At 52.1% G+C, this 13,240-nt stretch overlaps 1 protein-coding gene across 13 annotated transcripts in view; it reads right to left on the bottom strand.

Annotated features, from left to right (window-relative positions):
* CHD6 (chromodomain helicase DNA binding protein 6) overlaps positions 1-13,240 on the bottom strand; it is an 88,437-nt gene that overhangs the window by 74,598 nt on the left and 599 nt on the right. For 7 of the 13 annotated variants that reach the window (XM_027663938.1, XM_027663944.1, XM_027663950.1 and 4 more), the window contains exon 1: positions 6,892-7,161. The exons of 2 other annotated variants lie outside the window; for them this stretch is intronic. In XM_027663938.1, coding sequence (XP_027519739.1) covers positions 6,892-6,953 — 62 coding nt within the window. In that variant the 5' untranslated portion in view covers positions 6,954-7,161. Of the gene's footprint in view, positions 1-6,891; positions 7,164-8,175; positions 8,288-13,240 lie in introns of those variants that run through there. 4 more of the 13 variants (XR_003531013.1, XM_027663947.1, XM_027663949.1 and 1 more) reach the window with 4 other exon arrangements.

The raw sequence follows: 13,240 nt of genomic DNA, 5'->3' as shown, positions 1-13,240 counted from the left end.
GGCAAACCGGAGGACAAACAAGCATGGTCCAGGCATCAGCCACCCTCCCTACCTGATGCATCCACACTGCAAGTGAGCAGCAGTCAAGGACCCACGGGTCTGGCTGGGACAGACCAAGATGAGAACTTGGAGCCTGCATTCTTCTTTATCTGCTTGGCTCAACCTACACGGTTTCTCTGAGAGAAACAGCAGAGAGAGACGTATCTGCAGTCCTCTGGTGCTGTTTAAGTCTTGCTACCTTATCAATCCCTGTTCCCAGCCGGGGCTGCACAGACACGTCTCAGCAGCAGAGCTGCCAGAGCTTGAAGCTTGAGTGTCTGGTGCAATCCAGAGGGACTGAGGGAACTACACTCCTGTGGGCTGCATGGAGAAGGGACTCTGCAGAAACATCTCCCTGCCACTGGATTTACAAAGGTGCTCCTGCTCACTCGGGGAGATCCAGGCAGGGGAGACAAGCGCTGGCAACACAACTGCCTGCAAAACACTGTAGAGGCAGAGCTAGGGGAGGGGGAAAGAAAAACACGGCACAAGAGTGACACTTCTCTCCCTGGCTCCTCCCCACCAGCTCTCTGCAAGCTGAATTAGGGCTACGTGGTCCAGCAAAGCCTCCTCTGTTGGGCAAAACAGCAATCTGGCTGGCTGCTCCTCCACAGCACACTCCATCACCCGGGAGCATCTCTGCGGGATACTCTTTGAAGGAGGTACCCAGCCCCCGTCAGCAGCTACCCGTCTGCAGGCTGTCACGCAAGCGAGCCTGGCAGGCAGAGCCCGGCTCTCTCCCCACAGCCTGCTGCAGCAGGATTTGTTTATGTGTCTGCAGCTGCTCCGTGCCTTCGCCATGGGAATCCAGGCTGCAACTGCAGCCGCGCCGAGGAGGAGCGGCCTCCCCGCCCGGCTGCGCGGCGGGGCCGGGGCACGGCCTGGAGCCGGGCCGGCCGAGCGGCCAGTCGCATTCCCAGCCCTCCGCAGTGCCTCCCCCACATCCTGCCTCCAGCCCTCCGCTGGGGGTAGAGAATGCCAATCTCGGGTTGTAATTTTTCCAAGTTAAAAATAACCCGGTAGTTTAGTAAGAGAAGCAGCAGCAGCAGCGACGCGGGGGGCTGGGGAGCCTGCGAGCTCGCTGCAAGGCAGCACTGTGTACATTTTCCTTCCCAAGCCGAGGCTATGGAGAAGCAGCTTCCCAGCTCTGCTCACACAGCTACGGAAAGTGAGATTCCCTCAGCATTCCATCAGCAGAGGCTTCGCTGAGCAGCCAAGTGGTCTCTATTCAGAGCTGCCCTAACACTCCCTCACTGCTCCCTGGTGCCGATGGGAAGGGGGCACAGGGCCCACAGCCCTCAGCAGGACACAAGGCAGCAGAAGGGAAGCAAGGAGAGGTCCCCAGAGGTCCAAATATCCCAAAGTAAAGGAGCAAACATGCCTTGGGCGGGTGCACGTGTCCAGGACAGGCAGAGCATCACACCAACAGCCACTCCCAAGGAAGCCACAGCTATGCTCCAAGCAATTTTCTGTTCTTAAAATATTTTAATCTTTAAAAAAAAAAAAAGGAGGGGGAGAAAGAACTGTGTTCTCTTTGGGGCCAGGGAAGCCAAGAGATCTACTAATAAGGCCACCCAACGCACACAGCAATCCTGCAGCACCTTCCCAGGACACCAAACTCCACCACCCCTCTCCACAGGAGAGCAGGCAACAAGACTTTGGCGGGCAGGCAATAATTCACCACAACCTCCTCGCTGTTTGCTTCCTGGGATTAGGAATACAGTGATGTTGCACAGCATTCCCCTCCAAAAAGCCTGCTCAGCACCAACACTCTGCTCCCAAGCTCTCAGCTCTACAGCGACAGCCACGTCAGAGACCCTGGGGAGACACTTGGGCCTGTGCCACTGCCTGTGCACAGAGGATGCTCTGTTGGCACCCAACAAGCAAGAGAGCACACGCAGGCTGGATACAGCCCCCGGTAACGCAGCTTCAGTCAGCTGCACTTCATGACTCTCATGACAAGCTCACGTGGCAAAACCAGCAATAGCTCCTTTCTGAAGGATTTTCAAATGCAGCTCCTAACCCAAGACCATAACCACAATGACCTTCAGCAGCTATTTCAAAGCTGCACAGTGCCAGAGGGCTGAGAACCAAGGGCTTGCTCAGACTCCAGCAAGCACAGCAACAAGCAAGGACCAACAGCACAAGGGAAGAGAAAGCAGCAGAATGGCTGAAACCCCTTTAGTTTTGTTCAACGAAGGCACGTCACGAATGTAAAGCCATGCCTGGCCAGTCAGCATGCACAAAGAAATGCACTCCAGCTTGCTGCTAAAGAGAGGGAAACCAGGTCTGAGCTCACCCTAAAATGTATTTCCCTCATCACCTTCATGGACAGCCTAAAACAAGGGGACACACCACTCCCAAGTGGCACTGGGAATTGAGAAGTGGCCGTCTGCAGAGTGGGGATGCACCCAGCATCAATGCAGCCCCTTCCCTGCCACGGGGATGCACCCAGCATCAGCTGTATGCCCTTTCCCACATCATCCCCCTGCTACCCTGGTGTGCAAGAGCTGCCAGGAACAAGAGGTTTCTCAAGCCTAGTATGTCTGTTGCCTTTTGATTTGCAGGTCAAGAGTCTCACTCAAAACAATTGCTCATAAGCCCCAAGCAGTGGATTTTAATCCTCAACATCAGCAAGGCAAAAAACAGAGGAAAGACAAACCAAACCTCTACAATTCAATACCTATGCAGCCAAGGAAGAGAGAACGGAGGCAGGCCAAGCCTGCCAAGGCTCATAGCTGACACCTAGCAGGTTGGCTCCCACAGGGACAGGCACATGACCACCTGCAGCAGTGCTGAGCACCATGATTTCATGGGTGCATTGGTGTGCACAAACAGCTACAGCACTCCTGTACATGCAGCAGCTCCCTGCAGGGCAGCATCCCACCAGCACAATTTGCATGCTCTGTCAAGAGCACCCCAGCTCCTGCCACATCAGTAAAGCCCATCACACATCACTGATGTGGCACTTCCAGACCTCTGCTCCCCATTAAACACAGACCCCCTCTGGTGTGGCATTCAACCCAGGCCACCACACAGGCCAAATTAACTGCCCCATCTGCCAAATCTTAAAAAGCCATTTCTCCATTACCAGTGCCAAATCTTCCTTCCATTTATTCACTAGCCTCAGCATGTTGGTCAGCAAGCCAACAAGAAGGACATGAATGGAGTGTCCAGGGAACAGACTGTGCCAGTGGCCATAAAGCCTTCTCACTTCTCCCATCACACTCCCAGCACTTCATTTCCTACTTTAAAATAAGGGAAAACACTGTATCTGTATCCACATGCTACAGCAGAGTCCCAAGCTGTGCAAGCCAGTAAAGCCTACAGCCAACTGCCACCTCGGCAGTGTCCTGCACAGCTCTCCAGCACCTCTGGTACCCTCCTGCAGCCAGAGGCAGCCAGCTCACAGCCTCTCTCCTTGTATGGGGGAGCCAGGAGCACACTGCTGATGGCAGCTCAACACAGCAGCAGGACCAGCTTGCTGGCAACCAAAAAGATGCCTGGTGGGCAACTCCTGTTCCCCAGCCTGGGACAGTACACGCAGTCTGCTCCTCCACAAGGCAGGGAGCCTCAAGTGCCAAGGCAGATACGCCTGGGCTGCCAAGGAGGCTGTGGAAAGCCTCAGGTCAGAGTGACAACACAACCCCAGCTACATTTTAGATGGAAATGGGCGAAGAAGCTCTGAGGACACACTCTTGGTGCTGGAAGCAGGCTTTCTTCCCTGAAGTGCCTGCCTGTTACACCTGGGCAATGAGAGGATCACGGGCTCAGCTCCTGCTGGCTTCCCGGACCAGTGAGGAACCAGACTTCCCAGTAGTGTAAGAAAAGTCTCTGATGAATTACTGAGTTCACAGGGTTATTATCAGCTGCTTCAGAGGCTTCTTGCATCAGAGCAAACCATCCAGCTGCTCTCCAGCTACCAGGAACGATATAGAGGTTTCAGCAGAAACCAGCACCCTGCGCACTCTGCACATTTTCCTGCTGCCTTTTATTCCTCGAGCACAAGCACTCAGAGCTTCACTTAGCTGTCCAAGTCCATCCTCAAGGTCACTGTCCCTGTAAAGATGCCACCAGGCACATAATTTAGCCCACAGCACCTTTATTAGCAATAAAGGTGTACAAAAGCCAGCTCAACCAGCAGACCTTGACAGCTGGCCAACTCAAAGACCCTTTTATAAGGTTACTGCTTGACAGCTATACACCGAATGACACCAAACTCATGCTATCCCAAGGCAGGTGGCCAAAAAATGAGATGGCATTCCTGAAAGCACAGATCTTCCCCTCTTACTGTTGTTAATGTCCTGGACAGCAAACTCAAGCTGTCAGAAAACAGCTTTGCCACACTGCAAACAGCTCCTCAAAGGCAATCAAGCCCTTTGTGCCTCTACTTTCCAATGGTGGAATAGGGACCAAAAAAAAGTAAAAATAAATAAATTAAAAAAAAAAATCAACCTTCACAGCAGGGCTACTGAGAGAGTGAACAAATGCTTGCAGCGCACTTCAAGGCTTGGGCTGTAGACACACATGAAGAGCAGATTTCCTGCTGAGAAGGCACAGCAATTCTGGCCACAGCTCCATATGGTAATGGACACCCCACTGCAGAGTCCAGTCCTGAAAAATCATTCCTTCAGGCATTTTTGTCAGTCTTCTCCAGTTGAAACTCCCTGCCTCCTGACAGACCTTCATGGTGGATCACTCTTATCCCTGTCAGTCATCCACCTGATGTCCCCCAATTGCTCCTGTTACCTGCTGACTGTAAGTTATTCTCCATTGTCCTCCTACTAAAACTACAGTAAAGGAAAAGGGTGAAAGAAAAAGTTGGTGTCCTCCTGCCAACCTCCTGCTTCATCTAGTGAATAGCCCACTGGAATGTGCCCCAAGAAACACATCCAAGCCAGGAGCTGAATGAAACGTGGCCAAGTCACCAGCAGCTGGGCCACAGGAACAGAGTGAGCATTTTAAGCATTTCCAGGGCCTTGCAAGTAGGATTGGATACCACTGCTTTGCCAAACACCTTGTCCGTGCACAGGCAGCAAAGAGGGGAGGGGTGTTTGGTGCATGAAGTGAGCTTAGGGCCAGCCTTGCTGGTGCTTTGCCCACCATGGCCACACCTCACACCACAGTTTGTAATCATGGGCACTGAAGGCTGATCCCAAGGTAGTCTCAGCTTGTGATGAGTGAGCAGCTCTTCTTTGGGCCAGGCAGCCCTGCATCCTGGTCCTACGGGTCTCAGAAACCAGGTGATAAAGGAAGCTCAGCTTGGTCTGTGCTCTCACATACAGTGCAGGCTGGAGCGGGCATAGAAGGGACCTCCAGGAGCAAAAGGACACTTTGCTACGCTGCTCACTCTCTAAGCACAGGACAGCTTCAATAGCAGCTTACAGAGGCCACCTGATGGATGCTGCCCTGCTGGAGAGGAGCTCCTGCACATGCACAGGCTGCACCTGCCCTGCCAGTGCTGCAAACTCGGGTCACCCTCTCTAAGACAGGGCAGAAAGGTTGGCTGGCAAGACCCCTGCCTGCAGCAGGGCCACGTACTAGGGGAGCCAAGTTGCTCCTCATCACCCAGAAAGACAGCATCCCAGATAACCACAATCTGAGAGTATACTGTATGCTATGGGGAGGTCCCACAGCTCATGGCATCTGTTCTGCCTGTACAGAATCTAGCAAACCTTGCTCCAAAATAGCAACAAAGTCTGCTGCAAACTGAAGCATCAGACCTGTTTCCCAAGCATCTAAAAAACAGGGAGAGAAAGCAAATTTTAGTGAACTTTCCTGATGCAGCACAGAGCAGGAGCACTCCTCACAAGCAGCATCACTAACCCCCAGTCCCCAGGTTCACATCCTTACATATACCTTCACTTCCACTGCCCAGCAAGGACTATAAATCCCTGACATTCACCTCCAAGGGCTTGCAGATTGCTTTGAATTTAACCATCTGAGAAGTTACTTTGGCGAACAGTCTCCAGAGTTCAGATGTAACAAGACCTTCCTCTCAATCATCTCAATGCTTCCTTACATTTGTATCTTTTACACAGTCCCAAGAACGACTAAAGTATGGGAGGCAGAGAGCAGTGCCAAAGAGAAATTCCTCAATTCCTCATACACAAATGCTTGGGGTTCAATGATGCCAGCTCCTCAGCTATGGGCAATGCTTTCATACACTTGGGTAGCCTTTTTAAACAGCAAGCACCCAAGGCCCTGCCTGGACATGCTGCAAGTAAAATGCTACTGAAAGCACATATGGAGAGGTAGCCCCTTCTTGCCCCAGCTCGTGATCCTGTGGTCAGAGTTAGCTCAGGGGGCAGTGGAGAGAGCATCAGCCTTGCCAGACTGGAGAGCCACAGCTGCAGGGGCAGAGAGCACACCCCTCATGCCAGAGCGCACCAAGCCACCATCACTAACACAGGCTGCAGAGCCCCAGCATTGCAGAGTCCCTTTTACCAAACAGAGCTGGAACCCCAGAGCACACCAAGCCTCTTCCAACAGCTCACAGGCAGAGCTGCTGTGGGTCTCTCCTGGACTCAAGCTGCATTCCTTCAGGACACAGACCGATGATGTCCAGGACACTCCTGGCCAACCAACACCGTCGCCATGGGGTCACCCAGCCAGCAGGCAAGCACACACACCAGCTGAGCCAAGCCACTAAGAGACTCTTGTCCCTGCTTGCCTGGCAGGTCTATAAACATCAGTCTCCTTTGACATGTAGGAATGTGGAGGCCAGGTGAGCAAACCCTGGCCACAGCAGGAAAGCACAGTTCCCACAGACCATGTCCTAGCCCATCTCACTGCACATATCTGTTGGAAGTCCATGCCAACACAGCTTCCACATCTCCTCTCCCTCTGTACCCGGATAAGCCACTCATTTTCTGAACTCTTCCTTCAGCAGGCGTCTCTGGAGCAACAATCATGCCACAAGGTCTGGAAATCCACTTCTCTGTCAGACATCTCCCTCTTCCAGCTCAGAGTGACAGAAAGAGCAGGAGGTAGAGCTGGATCCAGGAAAGGGTTTAAGAGCACTGTCCTCAGCCCTAGTGCCATGTTCCACTCAGTACAGCAGCCAGTGGAGAGCCTGTCTAGAAACCAGAGAGCAGCATCTGCAGATAATCATATCTCCACACCCAACAACACTGTGCCCTGTCAGATGCAGGCACAGCTGTACCTATTCAAACACACAGGGCCTGCAAGCTGCAAAGTCATACCTCACTACAAGGCCCCTGGAGAGGGCACTCTCCTTGAAATTACAACTACTAAAGCTTCAAAGAACCTGTGCCCACAGTGACCTAACTCCTTCCTTTGCCTTCTGGATTCAGGACCCTGGTCCTCACACTCAAAGCACAGTGTGGGACTGGCTCAACTCCAAACCAGTGCAATTATTCTCAGACAAAAACTCTCATCCTCCAGAACAAGGAGGTGGAGCAGCCACTGTGACTGGCCCACAAATCTGCAACCACCTCTCTGAAGAAATCAGGGTAACCACAAACCTCAGCACCTTCACAGTAAGCACAAGCCTTGCTTCAGCCAGCCTCCCCACAACATCACCATGCAAACAAATCGAGCACAGTCTCTTGTCAGCAGTGGAGGAGAGAAACCTGCTTTTATGTATGCACCAAAGTGCATGCTGGGAAAGGCTCAGATACTCTGGTGAGGGGCACCCTACGGGGACTGAGAAAGATCACTGAGAAACAGGGCTTTGCTTGCCCTAAAGCAACAAGCAGAGAAGCATACAAATAAGAGCAACGGGTTGTGCATTCCCACACCCCACCACGCTCCTTCTCAGGCTAAGCAAGCACAGGGTACAGCAAGGATACACCAGGCACTTAGGGGAGTCCTCAAGAGAGAATGGCTCTTCTCTGATCCTCAATTAACAGACACCGAACACTTAAACTTCATTTTATCTAAAGTATATTTTAAGTTCAGCCAAAGCAGATGAAAGAAAGAGGGTTAAAAGTGCTCCGTGCACAAGACCTAGAGACTCAAGGCAGTAGCTCACACAAAAATAGCAGCTTTCACAGCACGCATATAGCAAAGCAGTAATGTTTATTCTTGTATCTAGGACTAACTTTAATTCTGCCTCGATGCACATATATAACAAGACATTAATGTTTCTTAAAGAACCAATACTTCACCTACCTCTATGTCAAAGAAGTGGAAGTCCCCCATAACTTTGCAGCACCTTCGTTCCTGCATGTAGCTAATTGCTAACGCTGGAATTCACCTTCCAAGGCAGCCATAGAGTATAAAGCTGAAGTGTAAAATGAAACTATGTCCATAAAACAAATTCCATAAAACAAATACCTATTTCCAGTGCAATACAGAGGGAGCACAACTCTTAGCAGTAGCTGCTAACAGGGAGGGTCTGGTAGCTGAAGTCCCTCAATTGGCTGAAGTCCTGCTTCTGCCTTCAAGGCAGTGCAAATGAAATACCTCCCGGGCTGAGGGCCCCTCCCAGGGGGCTTTAGGCAGTAAGTGCTTTCTCTCCCAAAGCATTCTGCCAGCCAGAGGCTGCTCTTCCCCCGCAAGGCCTTCCCACAGGCTTCTGGCCTGGGGTCCCACAGACACACTCATGCCCTTCCACCTATGTTCCTGTGCCAGAGCTACCACGATGTAATTCAAACACATGCTTTAGGACCACATCAGGTAGTGAATGAGACAACCTTGCCTACCTGTCCCTCCCTTGCAATAATGGGCATGTTAGCAGGGACATGCAGCCAGTTCACAGGGCTGGGGCAACACCAGCCTGACCCCACATACTGCCTCTTTCTACTCTACTGCAAAGCAGAGTACCACAGATCCCATGCTTTCATGGAAACACTTAGAAAACAAATACTCTGCAAATTGATTATCATAACTTTTCCCTGCTTTCAGCACAGTCACCCCAAAAGGAAGCAATGAGTTACCTGCATTTCAACCCAGACTTCTCGTAACAACTGAGCCAAATAGCAGAAAGAGCCAGATAAGCATCAGAAAGCTTTACCAGAAGAGATCTAAACTTGATCTCATCAGGAAAAACACAAAACAGAACTTCAAAACAGCCCAGTAAAACCAACCATCCAGATAACAGTACCTATCCTAGTGCAACAGAAGGGCCGCATAGTGAGGGAAAAGGCAGGCCTGCAGAATGCATGATATATCTCTGAGGACAGACATTCATAATATCACAGAACAGCAGTCCTCGTAGGGAAACCAGAGATGGAAAATGTGATGGGTACCCCATAACCAAGCCAAAATCTCACCATCACAGAAACACCCACACTCCTTGAACAATACCCAATGCACCTCTGCAAGCACATTTCCAGCACCCACATGAAAAACAAAGAGGGACTGGGACTCAGTTCCCACGCTTCTCCTTTTCTGAACTGAAAGGAGTGTTTTGCTCCTGTTAGAGCAGGATTTATAGTCTCTAGAGGCTGGGAATGCCTTGGAGACAACAGGCTGCAGCACAGAAGCAGCGTGCACCCCTTAACCTCAAGGCAGTGTTTCCTCTGCAGGGAGGAGGTTCCCATACAAAGGATGGGTGAAGAGCTGTCCTGACTCACTCCCATGCCAACAGAACGCAGGCCCCCAGCACCTCTCTGAGCACTGGGCCCCAGTGCAGCGCAGGGCAGGAGCCCTATGTCCAGGCACAAACTCTCCCAGCTTTTAGCTGACTTCCCGAAGAGTCGAGTGCGCTCGGGCATTCCCTAGGGCACTGCCATAACCTTTCCCCAGGTATCTGCCAGGGACCTGCCTCAAACATTAAAGACCAGCCACAGTGTCCCAGGTATACCCTAATTCTTAGGATGACTTGACACATCCAACACAACAATGCTAAAAATTATTAGCCACATATTGGCGGATTGCTAGGCTGCATCCCAGATTTTCCCATATAAGGGAAAGTTGAAGGCATTGTCCTATCACACGGAAAACATATTGCACCAGCCTGAGATATTAGAAAGCAAAATCAGAGTCTCCTCATGTCACAAGCTGACACCCACAGCACCACAGTTTTCCCCATTTGCTGCCGGTTTGGTCAGCTTTCCCAGCGCTGTTATTCCAGCAGGCTGTGCCTGATGATGGCTGGAGGCTGGCTGGGACAGGCGCTGCCCAGAACAGCACTCACAGCTCACTGCTCTGCAGGGCCCTGCACTTCCCTACAGGATTTTGGTCCCACCACCACCACCACGCTTGGCAATGCAGGCACTGAGACTGACACCAATCCCACGGTGAAGGGCAACTCTGCTTTCACAGGGCTTTAGGGTGCTGAGAACCCACTGCACAAACCCTGCCTGCACTGGCACCAACACCGTGCCCACAGCAAACACTGCTGCTTGACTGCATATAGACCACTCACCCTGATTATCTTCTCAGCCTTTGACAGCACTTGTTGGCCCCCAACAACCACTCTGCCTCTGCCTGGCTGGAATCACCAACACCAGAGGTTGATTCCACTGTCCCAAGCAGGAAATTGGGGGTGAAAGAGGAGAAATGCACTCACTGCTGCTTGCAGGAGCAATGAAAGAAGCCCTCTTGGCTCTCCCAAAGTCTTACCCAGTGAGACATCCAACCACTGAGGTTGCCAGTGTCTCTTTAAGACAATCTCAGAGCAGCCTCCCCACACATGCCTGCTCTCCAGACCCAACACAGGAGTCCACGTTCCTGCACCAAGGGCTCGCTCTCAGCACAAGGCTGATCAGCTCTGCGAGGGCAAGCTTCTCCTGCACGCTGACAAGCACCACACCAGCTCTTATCTCTGCAAAGCCCAGACAGGCCAGGACACCACAGCAAAACACAAAGGCCTGCTCTGGCAGCCGAGCCATCTCACAAAAACAAGTTCACATGCTTGTGCAAAGCCCTCTTGAAATAACACAATCCATTACAGTGACCTTCATATTAGCCACCTGTAAAAGTTTGTCTTTGGAGAAACTGGTGAGAAAATATTACAGATCGCTCAAGAAAACTAAATCTTAAAAATTATTAAGATTACATTTGGCGGGGGGCAGAGATTGCTTCCTGTTGAAGAAATACAGTAAAAAGCAGTCAGGAAAACGAGATATTCCTCTGAGAGCCTTCTCCACCAAGCCACTAGAAATCAACAGACCCCAAAAACACCCACAGCACTGAACACTGTGTCTAGCACTAGTACACCTAGGGCCAGCTGCTTAAAGACTAGCAGTGCAGACAGAGCCACTGTCCCCCAAGGCCACCACGCAGGGCAATGGAGGGAGAGGTAAACTGAAGCCTTTAAACAAATGTACACTACCAAACCAGACAGCAGCGCTCAGAACAAGGTAATGAAGGTCCCTGTGATAGCATCTTGTGCAAGAGATGCCCATTATTCACAGCTGCAAGCATGAGAAACAGTACAAAGCTGCCTTAGTCTCACAGATTCAAACAGGGTACCCACACCAGCCTGCAACTGCCTCCTCAGGCACAGGGCAGCTGACGTTTCTGCTGGGAGGAATGGCACAACAGGCAGGAATAAACACCCATGGCTGCAGGATGGGCTTCAAACTTCATGAAGTGTAAACGGACCAACATCAGTTTTTCTCCAAGTCCTCTCCTTGACTTTGTTTTTTGTTTGAAGAATAACAACACATATTTTCAGTTCTGTGCAGGAGGCACATGCGGACACTTTGATAGAGTCAGGCTCTCCTAGTTATCATGCTTTACAGCTTGAAGCACTTGAAGGGCAACATTCAGTCAGCTTCACCCCACTGCTGCCATGCTGCCCATCTCTGCAGCAAAGCCAACGCAGCAGTGTGTCCAGCACTCCTGAAGAGCCGTACCAATTTGGAAACATGGGCTGAATTAGTGTTCCCAAAGGCAAACAGACAGCAACATTACGCTTTGTAGTGGAAGATGAATCAATTTTCGGGAAAGGAACCCAGGGACAGCCCTAAACCAAAACCAACCCAGCTGGAAGCCAAAAACCTTGAGAGAAACAATCTATTTACTCCAGGAAGAATTTACTCTCAGAGCAAAATATGCTGTTATTGCTTCATACCTCAACAGCTGGACCAAAACAACAATTTCTCTGCAAAGCAGCACAGCAAAGCTACTGCGTGAACAAGGTAAACAAAGGGCAAGTGGAGGTAAGACAGCACTTATTCCTGTGCTATCATCTGAATGGGGCCCAAAAGCAACAGCAACGCTTCACAGCGAGGAAAATACTCAGAGCTCAGTGTTTCCTCTCCTGCGGCAACATCCATATCCAACTGACCCCATATCAGTTAAAGAAATCCCCTGCGACCGAAGGGACAAACATCTAACGACTGCAACGCATCCCTCTGCCCCCTGGGAGCCCTCTGCCACGGAGGCTGGGGCTGCCTGACGGGTGCTGGAGGCTTCTGCCCAGACCCACAGGACACTGCACAACCACAGCAAACCTTCTCCACCCCTCTCATTCTCCAACCCCAACAGCATTTGCTGCATTACTCGAGTAGGAGGTAAACAACAAAAAAGCCTGAGCTTTTGGCTAAAAACATCCCAACTCACTGAAGAAACAAACCAAGCACCTTTCATAGCAAAATTGCAGAAGAACTACCACATCCAAGGCCAGCACCAGCTCTGTGTGTTGCGGGGCCACTGGCCTGGCCCCCGCGGTCCCCGACTCCAACGCGAGTTCAGTGTAGTTGGCAGGAGGCGAATCGATAAACAGAGGGGCCGCTGCTCCCAGGCGGGTATTGCACCCCCGCAGCAGCAACCAAGCTGAGGATTTCGCTTCCTCTTCCCGTATTGTTTGTGTGAGTGTCTTTCACAGCGTTCACCCTACAGATCTCAACGATCAAGGCTAAAATCCACCTCCATCGCCAGCGAACGCCGCTGGCGGGCACAGGGGAAGCCCCCGGCGCGGGCACCGACACGCAGCGGGCGCGATGACTGCGGCGAGACGCGGCTGCGATGTGTGCCGTGACATGGCTGCGGTGTCACCACAGCCCGCGGCTGCTCCGCGCAGCGGGACCGGCCGCGTTATCTGCGGGGGGAGCGGCCCCTCCCCCGCAAACCCCCGCGCCGCCCCCGCGCCTCCAGCCCGCACAGGGCCCCGCTGCCCCCGCCCGCCAAGTTTAAAGCCGCAGTTATGGATTTTCTGGAGCTCCGCGGCCGGGATGCCGGCGGGAAGCTGCGCCCCGCGGGGGGGCTCCCGCACCCGCACCCCGCGCCGGGGGGCTCGCTCCCTCCTCCGGGCCGGGAGGAGCCTCCGCGCAGCGCCGCGGGG

This window comes from Corapipo altera, unplaced genomic scaffold (genome assembly GCF_003945725.1).
Source record: "Corapipo altera isolate COAL_440 unplaced genomic scaffold, ASM394572v1 110, whole genome shotgun sequence".
Classification (NCBI taxonomy): Eukaryota; Metazoa; Chordata; class Aves; order Passeriformes; family Pipridae; genus Corapipo; species Corapipo altera.
Note: the sequence above shows the minus strand (reverse complement) of the source record. Positions and strands in the feature narration are given on the sequence as shown.